The sequence below is a fragment of the Thalassophryne amazonica genome, unplaced genomic scaffold (assembly GCF_902500255.1).
Source record: "Thalassophryne amazonica unplaced genomic scaffold, fThaAma1.1, whole genome shotgun sequence".
In the NCBI taxonomy this organism is placed as follows: Eukaryota; Metazoa; Chordata; class Actinopteri; order Batrachoidiformes; family Batrachoididae; genus Thalassophryne; species Thalassophryne amazonica.
In genome coordinates this window covers 33,363-53,692 of record NW_022986246.1, presented here as the reverse complement: position 1 = coordinate 53,692, position 20,330 = coordinate 33,363, and the positions used below count along the sequence as shown (strand labels likewise).

Here is a 20,330-nt window from a genome sequence, read left to right as displayed (position 1 = left end):
AGTCCACTGTCTGAGGCCATAAGAAGATCATTTGTAACCTTCACTAATGCTGTTTCTGTACTATGATGAATTCTAAAACTGAAACTCTTCAAATAGACCATTCCGCTGCAGATGATCAGTTAGCTGTTTTACAACTACCCTTTCAAGAATTTTTTGAGAGAAAAGGAAGGTTGGAGATTGGCCTATAATTAGCTAAGATAGCTGGGTCAAGTGATGGCTTTTTAAGTAATGGTTTAATTACTGCCACCTTAAAAGCCTGTAGTACATAGCCAACTAATAAAGATAGATTGATCATATTTAAGATCGAAGCATTAAATAATGGTAGGGCTTCCTTGAGCAGCCTGGTAGGAATGGGGTCTAATAGACATGTTGATGGTTTGGATGAAGTAACTAATGAAAATAACTCAGACAGAACAATCGGAGAGAAAGAGTCTAACCAAATACCGGCATCACTGAAAGCAGCCAAAGAGAACGATATGTCTTTGGGATGGTTATGAGTAATTTTTTCTCTAATAGTTAAAATTTTATTAGCAAAGAAAGTCATGAAGTCATTACTAGTTAAAGTTAAAGGAATACTCGGCTCAATAGAGCTCTGACTCTTTGTCAGCCTGGCTACAGTGCTGAAAAGAAACCTGGGGTTGTTCTTATTTTCTTCAATTAGTGATGAGTAGTAAGATGTCCTAGCTTTACGGAGGGCTTTTTTATAGAGCAACAGACTCTTTTTCCAGGCTAAGTGAAGATCTTCTAAATTAGTGAGACGCCATTTCCTCTCCAACTTACGGGTTATCTGCTTTAAGCTGCGAGTTTGTGAGTTATACCACGGAGTCAGGCACTTCTGATTTAAAGCTCTCTTTTTCAGAGGAGCTACAGCATCCAAAGTTGTCTTCAATGAGGATGTAAAACTATTGACGAGATACTCTATCTCACTTACAGAGTTTAGGTAGCTACTCTGCACTGTGTTGGTATATGGCATTAGAGAACATAAAGAAGGAATCATATCCTTAAACCTAGTTACAGCGCTTTCTGAAAGACTTCTAGTGTAATGAAACTTATTCCCCACTGCTGGGTAGTCCATCAGAGTAAATGTAAATGTTATTAAGAAATGATCAGACAGAAGGGAGTTTTCAGGGAATACTGTTAAGTCTTCAATTTCCATACCATAAGTCAGAACAAGATCTAAGATATGATTAAAGTGGTGGGTGGACTCATTTACATTTTGAGCAAAGCCAATTGAGTCTAATAATAGATTAAATGCAGTGTTGAGGCTGTCATTCTCAGCATCTGTGTGGATGTTAAAATCGCCCACTATAATTATCTTATCTGAGCTAAACACTAAGTCAGACAAAAGGTCTGAAAATTCACAGAGAAACTGTAACCAGGTTTCTGTAAGGCAGAATAAATCAATATGTTGATCAATTATTATATCATTTACTAACAGGGACTTAGAAGAGAGAGACCTAATGTTTAATAGAACACATTTAACTGTTTTAGTCTGTGGTGCAGTTGAAGGTGCTATATTATTTTTTCTTTTTGAATTTTTATGCTTAAATAGATTTTTGCTGGTTATTGGTAGTCTGGGAGCAGGCACCGTCTCTACGGGGATGGGGTAATGAGGGGATGGCAGGGGGAGAGAAGCTGCAGAGAGGTGTGTAAGACTACAACTCTGCTTCCTGGTCCCAACCCTGGATAGTCACGGTTTGGAGGATTTAAGAAATTGGCCAGATTTCTAGAAATGAGAGCTGCTCCATCCAAAGTGGGATGGATGCCGTCTCTCCTAACAAGACCAGGTTTTCCCCAGAAGCTTTGCCAATTATCTATGAAGCCCACCTCATTTTTGGACACCTCTCAGACAGCCAGCAATTCAAGGAGAACATGCGGCCTAAACATGTCACTCCCGGTCCGATTGGGAGGGGCCCAGAGAAAACTACAGAGTCTGACATTGTTTTTGCAAAGTTACACACTGATTCAATGTTAATTTTAGTGACCTCCGATTGGCGTAACCGGGTGTCATTACTGCCGACGTGAATTACAATCTTACCAAATTTACGCTTAGCCTTAGCCAGTAGTTTCAAATTTCCTTCAGTGTCGCCTGCTCTGGCCCCCGGAAGACAATTGACTATGGTTGCTGGTGTTGCTAACTTCACATTTCTCAAAACAGAGTCGCCAATAACCAGAGTTTGATCCTCGGCAGGTGTGTCGCCGAGTGGGGAAAAACGGTTAGAAATGTGAACAGGTTGGCGGTGTACACGGGGCTTCTGTTTAGGGCTACGCTTCCTCCTCACAGTCACCCAGTCGGCCTGCTTTCCCGGCTGCTTGGGATCTGCCAGAGGGAAACTAACGGTGGCTAAGCTACCTTGGTCCGCACCGACTACAGGGGCCTGGCTAGCTGTAGAATTATCCATGGTGCGGAGCCGAGTCTCCAATTCGCCCAGCCTGGCCTCCAAAGCTACGAATAAGCTACACTTATTACAAGTACCATTACTGCTAAAGGAGGCCGAGGAATAACTAAACATTTCACACCCAGAGCAGAAAAGTGCAGGAGAGACAGGAGAAGCCGCCATGCTAAAACGGCTAAGAGCTAGTAGCTGTGCTAAGCTAGCGGATTCCTAAAAACACACAAAGTGAATAATGTGTAAATAATTTAGAGGTGATTCAGCAGAGGGAGTGCTTTAGTTAAGGCACGTGAAGATTACACTGGGAAACAAATCGTAATCTAGATAACTAGATCAATCTAACTGCGCAGATTAAACAGCTAACAGATACAGAAAAACACCGCTGTGCTCCGGAACAGGAAGTGATACAATACCGCAGTGAGAGCCAACCACCAGTAGAGGCAAGCAAGAGCTCGCGTGTAAAGAAGGAATCATATCCTTAAACCTAGTTACAGCGCTTTACCGAAAGACTTCTAGTGTAATGAAACTTATTCCCCACTGCTGGGTAGTCCATCAGAGTAAATGTAAATGTTATTAAGAAATGATCAGACAGAAGGGAGTTTTCAGGGAATACTGTTAAGTCTTCAATTTCCATACCATAAGTCAGAACAAGATCTAAGATATGATTAAAGTGGTGGGTGGACTCATTTACATTTTGAGCAAAGCCAATCGAGTCTAACAATAGATTAAATACAGTGTTGAGGCTGTCATTCTCAGCATCTGTGTGGATGTTAAAATCGTCCACTATAATTATCTTATCTGAAAATTCACAGAGAAACTCACAGTAACGACCAGGTGGACGATAGATAATAACAAATAAAACTGGTTTTTGGGACTTCCAATTTGGATGGACAAGACTAAGAGTCAAGCTTTCAAATGAATTAAAGCTCTGTCTGGGTTTTTGATTAATTAATAAGCTGGAATGGGAGATTGCTGCTAATCCTCCGCCTCTGCCCGTGCTATGAGCATTCTGGCAGTTAGTGTGACTCGGGGGTGTTGACTCATTTAAACTAACATAATTATCCTGCTGTAACCAGGTTTCTGTAAGGCAGAATAAATCAATATGTTGATCAGTTATTAAATCATTTACTAACAGGGACTTAGAAGAGAGAGATCTAATGTTTAATAGACCACATTTAACTGTTTTAGTCTGTGGTGCAGTTGAAGGTGCTATATTATTTTTTCTTTTTGAATTTTTATGCTTAAATAGATTTTTGCTGGTTATTGGTAGTCTGGGAGCAGGCACCGTCTCTACGGGGATGGGGTAATGAGGGGATGGCAGGGGAGAGAAGCTGCAGAGAGGTGTGTAAGACTACAGCTCTGCTTCCTGGTCCCAACCCTGGATAGTCATGGTTTGGAGGATTTAAGAAAATTGGCCAGATTTCTAGAAATGAGAGCTGCTCCATCCAAAGTGGGATGGATGCCGTCTCTCCTAACAAGACCAGGTTTCCCCAGAAGCTTTGCCAATTATCTATGAAGCCCACCTCATTTTTTGGACACCACTCAGACAGCCAGCAATTCAAGGAGAACATGCGGCTAAACATGTCACTCCCGGTCCAATTGGGGAGGGGCCCAGAGAAAACTACAGAGTCCGACATTGTTTTCGCAAAGTTACACACCGATTCAATGTTAATTTTAGTGACCTCCGATTGGCGTAACCAGGTGTCATTACTGCCGACGTGAATTACAGTCTTACCAAATTTATGCTTAGCCTTAGCCAGCAGTTTCAAATTTCCTTCAGTGTCGCCTGCTCTGGCCCCTGGAAGACAATTGACTATGGTTGCTGGTGTCGCTAACTTCACATTTCTCAAAACAGAGTCGCCAATAACCAGAGTTTGATCCTCGGCGGGTGTGTCGTCAAGTGGGGAAAAACGGTTAGAAATGTGAACTGGTTGGTGGTGTACCCGGGGCTTCTGTTTAGGGCTACGCTTCCTCCTCACAGTCACCCAGTCGGCCTGCTTTCCCGGCTGCTCGGGATCTGCTGGAAGGGAACTAACAGAACTAAAAAAACATGATGAGCTAATGAAGGCAGGTAAAAAACACACAAAGACAGCTGGAACAAAGGCACAAGGCACATCGATCTGGCAAGGGACAAGAGCAAACTGCGAGGCTTATAAAAGCACCTAGGTGATGAGCTGCAAATCAAGAACAGGTGTGAGGGGAAACTCCCTGAACCAGGTTGTGGCCAGACAGAGAGGAATGCCCACCACCAAGAGCCAAAAGAGAGGCAAGAAAGAGCAGGACAGAGAAAACCCAAGCAGAAAGACAGAGCAAGAGAACAGACAGAACATAAAACCAAACCAAAGTAAGGGCCCCTTCACACATAGTGCGAAGTTTGGATGAAGTGCACACTTAGTGCGCATGACGCAGGAATCGTGTGCAAACTGTGTAATGGCGTCCCTGCCTCCAACACCTTGTACACCTGCTGCTACAACTATTTGCACTTACAAGGGCCTGAAAGACAGAGTGTGCGCTGTGTGAGCCCATCGCACCCTCTTGGGGCAGGTGCCAGCCAAATTCCAGGTAACATGCATGAACACCTAATGTGTGGCCAGTCGTACTCTTGGCACGACAACAGACTGCAGACGACCACTGGCCTACTGCTGTGAAATTTGTCTAAGTTCCCCATGAGTGTGACTTTGCAAACACACACACTGACACATGGGTGTGTGTGCTCCACTCACTGGAGGTGTGGCTTCCGACAGAAGCAGCTGTGGTGATCTGTCATTGTGGACATTCCAGCTTGACAACACCTACTGTGTTTGGACAGTCATGGACTGACAACTGTCCACTGTGAGGTGCGTGTGTCTGATTGCTGTATTTACATGGACATACGAGGTCTGTTAGAAAAGTATCCAACCTTTTTTTTTTTTTTTAAACCATATGGATTTGAATCATGTGTGATTACATCAGACATGCTTGAACCCTCGTGGGCATGCGAGAGTTTTTTCCACACCTGTCGGTTACGTCATTCACCTGTGGGCAGTCTTTGAGTGAGGAGTGGCCCACCCTCGCGTCGATTTTTTCATTGTTTAGGAATGGCTCAGAGACTGCTGCTTTGTTTGATCAAAATTTTTTCAAAACTGTAAGGCACAACTGAGTGGACACCATTCGATAAATTCAGCTGGTTTTCAGTACAAATTTTAACGGCTGATGAGAGATTTTGGTCTGGTAGTGTCGCCGTAAGGACGGCCCACGGTGCCTGACAGCGATCTGCGCTTCGAGGCGGCAGCGTCTTGCCGTTTCAAGTTGAAAACTTCCACATTTCAGGCTCTGTTGACCCAGTAAGTCGTCAGAGAACAGAGAACTTTTAGAAGAAGTCGGCATGAGGAGTTTATTCGGACATTCCATTGTTAACGGACATTTTGTAATGAAAGAACGTGCGGGCAGAGTCGCATGTCGGGCCTGACCTGACCGCGGGGGGTCGCGACAGGAAAAACACCTCCGTTGGAAACCTTAGCGGGCAAGTTGGAACATGCCCAAGCTGTTAAACAATTTCTCAGTTACTCACATGTTGAAAGCCATCAAAAGCCGCCTGAATTTTACAAATGGTTTTCAAAACGGAGGTGTTTTTCCAGTCGCAGCGCACACAGATTCACCAAGTCGTCACGGAAACGACTCGGCGAATTTGCGCGCACGTCTTTCATTAAAAAATGTCCTTAAACTGTCCGCATAAATTCCTCATGCCGGCCTCTTCTGAATCTTCTCTGTTCTCTCACGACGTCCTGGGTGAATTAAGCCTTAAATTAGAATGTTTTCAGGTCGAAACAGGCCGACGACGGCGCCTGGAAGCGCTGCGCGATGTCCCGCTCCGTGGGAAGTCCTTACAGCGACAGAAACACCCCATAATCTCTCATCAGCCGTTAAACTTTTCACCGAAAACCAGCTTAATTTCTCGAATAGTGTCCACTCGGATATTCCTCACAGGTCCAGAAAAAAGTTTGATAAAGCAACGCGCGCCGTCTCGACCAGCGTGTGAAACAAACAATTCAGCCGAGAGGGCTGGACCACATCTCACTCAAGGCCTGCCCACAGGGAAATGACGTCACCAACACGTGTGAAAAAACTCACGCATGCGCACGAGGGTTCAAGCATGAATTCTGTAATCGCACATCATTCAAATCCATATAGTTAAAAAAAATAATAAAAGTGTCTGAGCTGTCTGTGTACTTCCTGTACGTACATACTACAGTCCATAGTAACAGTTGCGCTCCTTTATCAGCACTTTAAATGACTATGGAGTTGTCTTTTTTAAGCGCGTCCAGTTCCGTCCTTTGTGCTCTGGTTAAATTGTCCACCACTTTATAGTGTCTCTTAGAAATAAGAAGTTGAGAAACATCATATTCCACCAATCTGCAGTAGGTGTTGATAGATGTGTTTCTTTTCTGTGGAGGTATAAAAGTACTTTTACCTTTAAAAGAAGGTTTTCATGTACCATCAGATGGTTGGAGATGGTGGCCTCTTCCCCCTCCTGTATTTCTTCTTCCTCGTACCCGCTCCCGTTGTTGTTTACTCCCTCCTGTTCGCTCGTCTAAAAAACCCGCTGGTGTTTTGAGAAGAGGTGCTGGATGCAGAATCAGAATCAGTTATTGAGTCATCAGAAAAGTTGTTATATGGTACCGCACGACCGCCACGGTCACTATGTGCCACCGCAGGTCTGCGTCTGCTCCTTTGATGAAGATTCCTCCACGGGCCAGCGTAATCTGCAGCATCCCTCTCAAACTTCTTTTTTTTTTTGGACGGTGTGATTTCTTCAAGTAGATCTTTCTTAAGCTATTTACGCTCTAGGAGGAGTCGCTGAGACTGGGAAGAACCGGCACATTCTCTCTTGATTTGATGTTTAGTTTCTATAATATCATTGTGGACTCTGGTGAGATTATTCGTCACCTCCTGAATTGTCAGGACCGTCAGATCAAAGGAACACTTGTTCAAAACTTCACTCCAGCCGTCACAAAAAGAGTGGTTATCTTTACCTATAATCAGTCCTTTTCACTCTCATGTAGTCACTCGGCATCACTGTGTGCAGATAGAGATGCGTCTCCTTACTCTGAAGGCTCTCCAAGGTGCGTTGAAGGTCGGGAAGAGAAACAGCCAGAGTCCCGTCCACACTGCTGTCAAAAAGTGAGTCTTTTAAAATAATGCGGAAGTGATCCTCCTCTGTCTGCTCCAAGGTCGCTGCAGGGTCCATGTGTCTGCTGTGAGACTCACGGCTGAAAGCGTCTGGGAGTCGTCATTTTTTTCTTGCTCTCATTTATTTATTTATGAGTATGTTGGTTACGGTTAATATGACCAGATGTTTTGAATTTTGGCTTGATTAGTTTTCAGGTGATTACACAGGTGTTTCACACTTGGCCCTGACTGTGGTATGTTACAGTACCTTGGTTGTTGTCGTAGTACTTTACAGTACCTCTGTGTTTGACATAGTAATTTACAGTACCTCGGTGTTTGTCGTAGTACTTTACAGTATCTTGGTGTTTGTCATGGTACTTTACAGTACCTTGGTTTTTGTCGGAGTACTTTGCAGTACCTCGTTTTTTTTGTCATGATACTTTGCAGTACCTCTGTGTTTGACGTAGTAATTTACAGTACCTCGGTGTTTGTTGTAGTAATTTACATTATCTTGGTGTTTGTCATGGTACTTTACAGTACCTTGGTTTTTGTCAGAGTACTTTGCGGTACCTCAGTTTTTGTCGGGATACTTTACAGTGCCTCTGTGTTTGTCGTAGTAATTTACAGTACCTTGGTGTTTGTCGTAATACTTTACAGTACCTTGGTGTTTGTCATGGTACTTTGCAGTACCTTGGTGTTTGTCATAGTACTTTATGGCACCTTGGTTTTTGGCGCAATACAGTACCTCTGTGTTTGTCGTAGTAATTTACAGTACCTCGGTGTTTGTCGTAGTACTTTACAGTCCTCTGTGTTTGTCGTAGTAATTCACAGTGCCTCAGTGTTTGTCATAGTACTTTACAGTACCTTGGTTTTTGTTGGAGTAATTTACGGTAGCTCGGTTTTTGCTGTGATACTTTACAGTACCTTGGTGTTTGTCATAGCACTTTACGGTACCTTAGGTTTTGTTGGAGTACTTTACGGTACCTTGGTTTTTGTCGTAATACTTCACGGTACCTCTGTGTTTGTCGTAGTAATTTACAGAACCTTGGTGTTTGTCGTAGTAATTTACAGTACCTTGGTGTTTATCGTGATACTTTACAGTACATCTGTGTTTATCATAGTGCTTTACAGTACCTCGGTTTTTGTCGTAATACTTTGCAGTACCTCTGTGTTTGTCGTAGTAATTTACAGCACCTTGGTGTTTGTCGTAGTAATTTACAGTACCTTGGTGTTTGTCGTAATACTTTACAGTACCTCGGTGTTTGCCATAATACTTTAGAATACCTCGGCGTTTGTCTTAGTAATTCATAGTACCTTGGTGTTTGTCGTAGTAATTTACAGTACCTCTGTGTTTGTCGTAATACTTTACAGTCCCTTGGTGTTTGCCGTAGTACTTTACGGTATCTTGGTTTCTGTCATAATACTTTACAGTGCCTTGGTATTTGTCGGAGTACTTTGCGGTACCTCGGTTTTTGTTGTTATACTTTACAGTACCTCTGTGTTTGTCGTAATAATTTACAGTAGCTCTGTGTTTGTTATTGTAATTTACAGTACCTTGGTGTTTGCCGTAATACTTCACAGTAACTTGGTGTATGTCATAGTACTTAACAGTACCTTGGTTTTTCTTTGAGTACTTTACGGTACCTTGGTTTTTGTCGTAATAATTTACAGTACCTCTGTGTTTGTAGTAATTTACAGTATCTCAGTTTTTGTCATAATTCTTTACGGAGCCTTGACACACAACTGAAACAGCATTTCAGATTTAGAAGTGTTTATTATTATTTTTATATCAGATATGACAGAGAGATTATAGTGACACACAAATGAAACGGCGTTTCAGATTTAGAAGTGTTTATTATTATTTTTATATAAGATATGACAGAGAGGTTATATTGACACACAAATGAAACGGCATTTCAGATTTAGAAGTGTTTATTATTATTTTTATATAAGATATGACAGAGAGGTTATATTGACACAAATGAAACTGCGTTTCAGATTTAGAAGTGTTTATTATTATTTTATATAAGATATGACAGAGAGGTTATATTGACACACAAATGAAACGGTGTTTCAGATTTAGAAGTGTTTATTATTATTTTATATAAGATATGACAGAGAGGTTATATTGACACACAAATGAAACGGCGTTTCAGATTTAGAAGTGTTTATTATTATTTTATATAAGATATGACAGAGAGGTTATATTGACACACAAATGAAACGGCGTTTCAGATTTAGAAGTGTTTATTATTATTTTTATATAAGATATGACAGAGAGGTTATATTGACACACAAATGAAACGGCGTTTCAGATTTGGAAGTGTTTATTATTATTTTTATATAAGATATGACAGAGAGGTTATATTGACACACAAATGAAACGGCGTTTCAGATTTAGAAGTGTTTATTATTATTTTATATAAGATATGACAGAGAGGTTATATTGACACACAAATGAAACAGCGTTTCAGATTTAGAAGTGTTTATTATTATTTTATATAAGATATGACAGAGAGGTTATATTGACACACAAATGAAACGGCGTTTCAGATTTAGAAGTGTTTATTATTATTTTATATAAGATATGACAGAGAGGTTATATTGACACACAAATGAAACGGCGTTTCAGATTTAGAAGTGTTTATTATTATTTTTATATAAGATATGACAGAGAGGTTATATTGACACACAAATGAAACGGCGTTTCCAGATTTAGAAGTGTTTATTATTATTTTTATATAAGATATGACAGAGAGGTTATATTGACACACAAATGAAACGGCGTTTCAGATTTAGAAGTGTTTATTATTATTTTTATATAAGATATGACAGAGAGGTTATATTGACACAAATGAAACAGCGTTTCAGGTTTAGAAGTGTTTATTATTATTTTATATAAGATATGACAGAGAGGTTATATTGACACACAAATGAAATGGCGTTTCAGATTTAGAAGTGTTTATTATTATTTTATATAAGATATGACAGAGAGGTTATATTGACACACAAATGAAACGGCGTTTCAGATTTAGAAGTGTTTATTATTATTTTTATATAGGATATGACAGAGAGATTATATTGACACACAAATGAAACGGCGTTTCAGATTTAGAAGTGTTTATTATTATTTTATATAAGATATGACAGAGAGGTTATATTGACACACAAATGAAACGGCGTTTCAGATTTAGAAGTGTTTATTATTATTTTTATATAAGATATGACAGAGAGAATATATTGACACACAAATGAAACGGCGTTTCAGATTTAGAAGTGTTTATTATTATTTTTATATAGGATATGACAGAGAGATTATATTGACACACAAATGAAACGGCGTTTCAGATTTAGAAGTGTTTATTATTATTTTATATAAGATATGACAGAGAGGATATATTGACACACAAATGAAACGGCGTTTCAGATTTAGAAGTGTTTATTATTATTTTTATATAAGATATGACAGAGTGGTTATATTGACACATAAATGAAACGGCGTTTCATATTTAGAAGTGTTTATTATTATTTTTATATAAGATATGACAGAGGTTATATTGACACACAAATGAAACGGCGTTTCAGATTTAGAAGTGTTTATTATTATTTTTATATAAGATATGACAGAGAGGTTATATTGACACACAAATGAAACGGCGTTTCAGATTTAGAAGTGTTTATTATTATTTTTATATAGGATATGACAGAGAGATTATATTGACACACAAATGAAACAGCGTTTCAGATTTAGCTGTGTTTATTATTATTTTATATAAGATATGACAGAGAGGTTATATTGACACACAAATGAATGGCGTTTCAGATTTAGAAGTGTTTATTATTATTTTATATAAGATATGACAGAGAGGTTATATTGACACACAAATGAAACGGCGTTTCAGATTTAGAAGTGTTTATTATTATTTTTATATAAGATATGACAGAGAGGTTATATTGACACACAAATGAAACGGCGTTTCAGATTTAGAAGTGTTTATTATTATTTTTATATAAGATATGACAGAGAGGTTATATTGACACAAATGAAACGGCGTTTCAGATTTAGAAGTGTTTATTATTATTTTATATAAGATATGACAGAGAGGTTATATTGACACACAAATGAAATGGCGTTTCAGATTTAGAAGTGTTTATTATTATTTTATATAGGATATGACAGAGAGGTTATATTGACACACAAATGAAACGGCGTTTCAGATTTAGAAGTGTTTATTATTATTTTTATATAGGATATGACAGAGAGATTATATTGACACACAAATGAAACGCCGTTTCAGATTTAGAAGTGTTTATTATTATTTTATATAAGATATGACAGAGAGGTTATATTGACACACAAATGAAACGGCGTTTCAGATTTAGAAGTGTTTATTATTATTTTTATATAAGATATGACAGAGAGAATATATTGACACACAAATGAAACGGCGTTTCAGATTTAGAAGTGTTTATTATTATTTTTATATAGGATATGACAGAGAGATTATATTGACACACAAATGAAACGGCGTTTCAGATTTAGAAGTGTTTATTATTATTTTATATAAGATATGACAGAGAGGATATATTGACACACAAATGAAACGGCGTTTCAGATTTAGAAGTGTTTATTATTATTTTATATAAGATATGACAGAGTGGTTATATTGACACATAAATGAAACGGCGTTTCAGATTTAGAAGTGTTTATTATTATTTTTATATAAGATATGACAGAGGTTATATTGACACACAAATGAAACGGCGTTTCAGATTTAGAAGTGTTTATTATTATTTTTATATAAGATATGACAGAGAGGTTATATTGACAAATGAAACAGCGTTTCAGATTTAGAAGTGTTTATTATTATTTTTATATAAGATATGACAGAGAGGTTATATTGACACACAAATAAAACAGCGTTTCAGATTTAGAATTTTTTATTATTTTACATAAGATATGACAGAGAGGTTATATTGACACACAAATGAAACGGCATTTCAGATTTAGAAGTGTTTATTATTATTTTACATAAGATATGACAGAGAGGTTATATTGACACACAAATGAAACGGCGTTTCAGATTTAGAAGTGTTAATTATTATTTTACATAAGATATGACAGAGGTTATATTGACACACAAATGAAACGGCGTTTCAGATTTAGAAGTGTTTATTATTATTTTACATAAGATATGACAGAGAGGTTATATTGACACACAAATGAAACGGCGTTTCAGATTTAGAAGTGTTTATTATTATTTTACATAACATATGACAGAGAGGTTATATTGACACACAAATGAAACGGCGTTTCAGATTTAGAAGTGTTTATTATTATTTTACATAAGATATGACAGAGAGGTTATATTGACACACAAATGAAACAGCGTTTCCAGATTTAGAAGTGTTTATTATTATGGTGTTTGTCATAGTACTTTACAGTACCTTGGTTTTTGTCAGAGTACTTTATGGTACCTCAGTTTTTGTCGTTATACTTTACAGTACCTCTGTGTTTGTTGTCGTAATTTACAGTACCTTGGTGTTTGTCATAATACTTTACAGTACCTCAGTGTTTGTCATAATACTTTACAGCACCTTGGTGTTTGTCGTAGTACTTTACAGTACCTTGGTGTTTGTCATAGTAATTTGCAGTACTTCTGTGTTTGTCGTAGTAATCTACAGTACCTCTGTGTTTGTCGTAGTAATTTACATTACCTTGGTGTTTGTCGTAGTAATTTACAGTACCTCTGTGTTTGACATAGTAATTTACAGTACCTCTGTGTTTGTCGTAGTAATTTACAGTACCTCTGTGTTTGTCGTAGTGCTTTACAGTACCTCTGTGTTTCACATAGTAATTTACAGTACCTCTGTGTTTGTCGTAGTAATTTACAGTACCTCTGTGTTTGTCGTAGTAATTTGCAGTACCTCTGTGTTTGTCGTAGTAATTTACAGTACCTCGGTGTTTGTCGTAGTAATTTAGGGTACCTTGGTGTTTGTCGTAGTGCTTTACAGTACCTCTGTGTTTGTCGTAGTAATTTGCAGTACGTCTGTGTTTCTCATAGTAATTTACAGTACCTCTGTGTTTGTCGAGGTAATTTACTGTACCTCTGTGTTTCTCATAGTAATTTACAGTACCTCTGTGTTTGTCGTAGTAATTTACAGTACCTCTGTGTTTCTCATAGTAATTTACAGTACCTCTGTGTTTGTCGTAGTAATTTACTGTACCTCTGTGTTTCACATAGTAATTTACAGTACCTCTGTGTTTCTCATAGTAATTTACAGTACCTCTGTGTTTGTCATAGTAATTTACTGTACCTCTGTGTTTCACATAGTAATTTACAGTACCTCTGTGTTTGTCGTAGTAATTTACAGTACCTCTGTGTTTGTCGTAGTAATTTACAGTACCTCTGTGTTTGTCGTAGTAATTTACTGTACCTCTGTGTTTCACATAGTAATTTACAGTACCTCTGTGTTTCACATAGTAATTTACAGTACCTCTGTGTTTGTCGTAGTAATTTACTGTACCTCTGTGTTTCACATAGTAATTTACAGTACCTCTGTGTTTCACATAGTAATTTACTGTACCTCTGTGTTTCACATAGTAATTTACAGTACCTCTGTGTTTGTCGTAGTAATTTACAGTACCTCTGTGTTTGTCGTAGTAATTTACAGTACCTCTGTGTTTGTCGTAGTAATTTACAGTACCTCTGTGTTTGTCGTAGTAATTTGCAGTACCTCTGTGTTTGTCGTAGTAATTTACAGTACCTCTGTGTTTGTCGTAGTAATTTGCAGTACCTCTGTGTTTGTCGTAGTAATTTACGGTACCTCTGTGTTTGTCGTAGTAATTTACAGTACCTCTGTGTTTGTCGTAGTAATTTGCAGTACCTCTGTGTTTCTCATAGTAATTTACAGTACCTCTGTGTTTGTCGTAGTAATTTGCAGTACCTCTGTGTTTCTCATAGTAATTTACAGTACCTCTGTGTTTGTCGTAGTACTTTACAGTCCTCTGGTCTTGTCACTTGCAGGCGTCGGATCTGAAGCGTCATGAGAACAACATGCACAGCGACAGGAAGCAGCTTGGACTGCAGAGTGAAACAGAGACGCTGCAGGCCGCCGCCATGGCTGCTGAGGAGCAACATCTGGACTCCATTAGCTGCTCCTAACAGGAGGAGGAGGAGCCATATCTGGACTCCACCAGCCGCTCCTAATAAGGGGAGGAGCCACAAGTGAGCTCCCAGCCACTCCTGGCAGGAGGAGGAGCCACATCTCAACTCCACCAGTTGATCCTACCAGTGGGAGGAGCCAAACGTGGACATCATCAGCTGCTCCAAACAGGGAGGAAGCACATTGTAGACGCTGAGACAGTCTTTGGTTCCTCTTTGAAGTCGTCTCTGGTGAACACACCGCAGATCGATGGCGTCACCGCATAGAACAGATCTGATGTCAGACACGAGGAGATGCTGTCCTGCAGAAACGGTTTCCTGAACAACCAGAAATATAAGGAACATCTCTTGGGTTTTTGTTTGTTTGTTTTTATTTTTAGAGTGGCGTCGGCGTTCCGCGAGTCACGGCTCAAGATTTCAGATGATTGTCTTTTGAGACAAACTTTGTCTGAAGTTGATGTCTGTCTGTTGAAGTCACAACCATCCGGTTTCCACAAACATGGAGCGTTCGACGAGCCAGATCGTGTGAAGGTCCATCTGGATCAGGATTGTGATCCCAGGATTTAAGAGTCTTTATTTGGAGGACCTGAGGTTCCAATTTCTTTGTGAGAAATGATTAATTTTCTATGAATAAATTTATTGATTGATTGATCTGGATTGTGTTGGTTTTTTATCTTCACATCATTCAAACTGATTGATTGATTGTCTGTCACCCCCCCACTCAAAAACAAAACTGAACAGATTGAATGCTAACGTCTGATAAATGCCTTTTAAATCACTTCAGAGGTATTACTGGGTTCTCAAAACAGCGTTTCCAGATTTAGAAGTGTTTATTATTATTTTTATATAGGATATGACAGAGAGGTTATATTGACACACAAATGAAACGGCGTTTCAGATTTAGAAGTGTTTATTATTATTTTATATAAGATATGACAGAGAGGTTATATTGACACACAAATGAAACGGCGTTTCCAGATTTAGAAGTGTTTATTATTATTTTATATAAGATATGACAGAGAGATTATATTGACACACAAATGAAACGGCGTTTCAGATTTAGAAGTGTTTATTATTTTATATAAGATATGACAGAGAGGTTATATTGACACACAAATGAAACGGCGTTTCCAGATTTAGAAGTGTTTATTATTATTTTTATATAGGATATGACAGAGAGGTTATATTGACACACAAATGAAACAGCGTTTCCAGATTTAGAAGTGTTTATTATTATTTTTATATAAGATATGACAGAGAGGTTATATTGACACACAAATGAAACAGCGTTTCAGATTTAGAAGTGTTTATTATTATTTTTATATAAGATATGACAGAGAGGTTATATTGACACACAAATGAAACGGCGTTTCAGATTTAGAAGTGTTTATTATTTTTTTATAGGATATGACAGAGAGAATATATTGACACACAAATGAAACAGCGTTTCAGATTTAGAAGTGTTTATTATTATTTTGTATAAGATATGACAGAGAGGTTATATTGACACACAAATGAAACGGCGTTTCCAGATTTAGAAGTGTTTATTATTATTTTTATATAAGATATGACAGAGAGGTTATATTGACACACAAATGAAACAGCGTTTCCAGATTTAGAAGTGTTTATTATTATTTTTATATAAGATATGACAGAGAGGTTATATTGACACACAAATGAAACAGCGTTTCAGATTTAGAAGTGTTTATTATTATTTTATATAAGATATGACAGAGAGGTTATATTGACACACAAATGAAACGGCGTTTCAGATTTAGAAGTGTTTATTATTATTTTTAAATAAGATATGACAGAGAGGTTATATTGACACACAAATGAAACAGCGTTTCCAGATTTAGAAGTGTTTATTATTATTTTATATAAGATATGACAGAGAGGTTATATTGACACACAAATGAAACGGCGTTTCAGATTTAGAAGTGTTTATTATTATTTTATATAAGATATGACAGAGAGGTTATATTGACACACAAATGAAACGGCGTTTCCAGATTTAGAAGTATTTATTATTATTTTATATAAGATATTACAGAGAGGTTATATTGACACACAAATGAAACAGCGTTTCCAGATTTAGAAGTGTTTATTATTATTTTACATAAGATATTACAGAGAGGTTATATTGACACACAAATGAAACAGCATTTCCAGATTTAGAAGTATTTATTATTATTTTTATATAAGATATGACAGAGAGGTTATATTGACACACAAATGAAACAGCATTTCCAGATTTAGAAGTATTTATTATTACTTTTATATAAGATATGACAGAGAGGTTATATTGACACACAAATGAAACGGCGTTTCAGATTTAGAAGTGTTTATTATTATTTTTATATAAGATATTACAGAGAGGTTATATTGACACACAAATGAAACAGCATTTCCAGATTTAGAAGTATTTATTATTATTTTTATATAAGATATGACAGAGAGGTTATATTGACACACAAATGAAACGGCGTTTCAGATTTAGAAGTGTTTATTATTATTTTTATATAAGATATTACAGAGAGGTTATATTGACACACAAATGAAACAGCATTTCCAGATTTAGAAGTATTTATTATTATTTTTATATAAGATATGACAGAGAGGTTATATTGACACACAAATGAAACGGCGTTTCAGATTTAGAAGTGTTTATTATTATTTTATATAAGATATTACAGAGAGGTTATATTGACACACAAATGAAACAGCATTTCCAGATTTAGAAGTATTTATTATTATTTTTATATAAGATATGACAGAGAGGTTATATTGACACACAAATGAAACGGCGTTTCAGATTTAGAAGTGTTTATTATTATTTTTATATAAGATATGACAGAGAGGTTATATTGACACACAAATGAAACGGCGTTTCAGATTTAGAAGTGTTTATTATTATTTTTATATAAGATATTACAGAGAGGTTATATTGACACACAAATGAAACAGCATTTCCAGATTTAGAAGTATTTATTATTATTTTTATATAAGATATGACAGAGAGGTTATATTGACACACAAATGAAACGGCGTTTCAGATTTAGAAGTGTTTATTATTATTTTTATATAAGATATTACAGAGAGGTTATATTGACACACAAATGAAACAGCGTTTCCAGATTTAGAACTATTTATTATTATTTTTATATAAGATGACAGAGGTTATATTGACAGACAAATGAAACAGCGTTTCAGATGTAGAAGTGTTTATTATTATTTTATATAAGATATGACAGAGAGATTATATTGACACACAAATGAAACGGCGTTTCAGATTTAGAAGTGTTTATTATTATTTTACATGTGATATGACAGAGAGGTTATATTGACACAAATGAAACAGCGTTTCAGATTTAGAAGTGTTTATTATTATTTTAATATAAGATATGACAGGGAGGTTATATTGACACACAAATGAAACGGCGTTTCAGATTTAGAAGTGTTTATTATTATTTTACATAAGATATGACAGAGAGGTTATATTGACACACAAATGAAACAGCGTTTCAGATTTAGAAGTGTTTATTATTATTTTTATATAAGATATGACAGAGAGGTTATATTGACACACAAATCAATCAATCAATCAATTTTATTTATATAGCGCCAAATCACAACAAACAGTTGCCCCAAGGCGCTCCATATTGTAAGGCAAGGCAATACAATAATTATGAAAAACCCCAACGATCAAAACGACCCCCTATGAGCAAGCACTTGGCCACAGTGGGAAGGAAAAACTCCCTTTTAACAGGAAGAAACCTCCAGCAGAACCAGGCTCAGGGAGGGGCAGTCTTCTGCTGGGGCTGAGGGAAAAAACCAGGAAAAAGACATGCCGTGAAGGGGGGCAGAGATCGATCACTAAACAGCGTTTCAGATTTAGAAGTGTTTATTATTATTTTTATATAAGATATTACAGAGAGGTTATATTGACACACAAATGAAACAGCGTTTCAGATTTAGAAGTGTTTTGAACAATCTAAGTTTGTCCTAAGTGCATATAAAAGCTGATTAAAGGTGAACAATCTAAGTTTGTCCTAAGTGCATATAAAAACTGTTTAAAGGTGAACAATCTAAGTTTGTCCTAAGTGCATATAAAAACTGTTTAAAGGTGAACAATCTAAGTTTGTGCTAAGTGCATATAAAAGCTGATTAAAGGTGAACAATCTAAGTTTGTGCTAAGTGCATATAAAAACTGTTTAAAGGTGAACAATCTAAGTTTGTGCTAAGTGCATATAAAAACTGTTTAAAGGTGAACAATCTAAGTTTGTGCTAAGTGCATATAAAAGCTGATTAAAGGTGAACAATCTAAGTTTGTCCTAAGTGCATATAAAAACTGTTTAAAGGTGAACAATCTAAGTTTGTCCTAAGTGCATATAAAAACTGTTTAAAGGTGAACAATCTAAGTTTGTCCTAAGTGCATATAAAAGCTGATTAAAGGTGAACAATCTAAGTTTGTCCTAAGTGCATATAAAAACTGTTTAAAGGTGAACAATCTAAGTTTGTCCTAAGTGCATATAAAAACTGTTTAAAGGTGAACAATCTAAGTTTGTCCTAAGTGCATATAAAAACTGTTTAAAGGTGAACAATCTAAGTTTGTCCTAAGTGCATATAAAAACTGTTTAAAGGTGAACAATCTAAGTTTGTGCTAAGTGCATGTAAAAGCTGATTAAAGGTGAACAATCTAAGTTTGTGCTAAGTGCATATAAAAACTGTTTAAAGGTGAACAATCTAAGTTTGTGCTAAGTGCATATAAAAGCTGATTAAAGGTGAACAATCTAAGTTTGTCCTAAGTGCATATAAAAACTGATTAAAGGTGAACAATCTAAGTTTGTGCTAAGTGCATATAAAAACTGTTTAAAGGTGAACAATCTAAGTTTGTCCTAAGTGCATATAAAAACTGTTTAAAGGTGAACAATCTAAGTTTGTCCTAAGTGCATATAAAAACTGTTTAAAGGTGAACAATCTAAGTTTGTCCTAAGTGCATATAAAAACTGATTAAAGGTGAACAATCTAAGTTTGTGCTAAGTGCATATAAAAACTGTTTAAAGGTGAACAATCTAAGTTTGTTCTAAGTGCATATAAAAACTGATTAAAGGTGAACAATCTAAGTTTGTTCTAAGTGCATATAAAAACTGTTTAAAGGTGAACAATCTAAGTTTGTGCTAAGTGCATATAAAACTGTTTAAAGGTGAACAATCTAAGTTTGTGCTAAGTGCATATAAAAACTGTTTAAAGGTGAACAATCTAAGTTTGTTCTAAGTGCATATAAAAACTGTTTAAAGGTGAACAATCTAAGTTTGTTCTAAGTGCATATAAAAACTGTTTAAAGGTGAACAATCTAAGTTTGTGCTAAGTGCATATAAAAACTGTTTAAAGGTGAACAATCTAAGTTTGTCCTAAGTGCATATAAAAACTGTTTAAAGGTGAACAATCTAAGTTTGTCCTAAGTGCATATAAAAACTGATTAAAGGTGAACAATCTAAGTTTGTGCTAAGTGCATATAAAAACTGATTAAAGGTGAACAATCTAAGTTTGTGCTAAGTGCATATAAAAACTGTTTAAAGGTGAACAATCTAAGTTTGTCCTAAGTGCATATAAAAACTGA

The 20,330-nt window shown here is 36.6% G+C and overlaps 1 protein-coding gene across 1 annotated transcript in view; it reads left to right on the top strand.

Annotated features, from left to right (window-relative positions):
• The window catches only part of LOC117505786 (zinc finger and BTB domain-containing protein 14-like), a 126,859-nt gene extending 112,096 nt beyond the window's left edge, over positions 1–14,763 (top strand). The window contains exon 9 of the mRNA XM_034165326.1: positions 14,570–14,763. Within this exon, the coding sequence (XP_034021217.1) occupies positions 14,570–14,707 (138 nt within the window). The 3' untranslated portion in view covers positions 14,708–14,763. The remainder of the gene's footprint in view (positions 1–14,569) is intronic.
• The last annotated feature ends 5,567 nt before the right edge of the window (positions 14,764–20,330 follow it).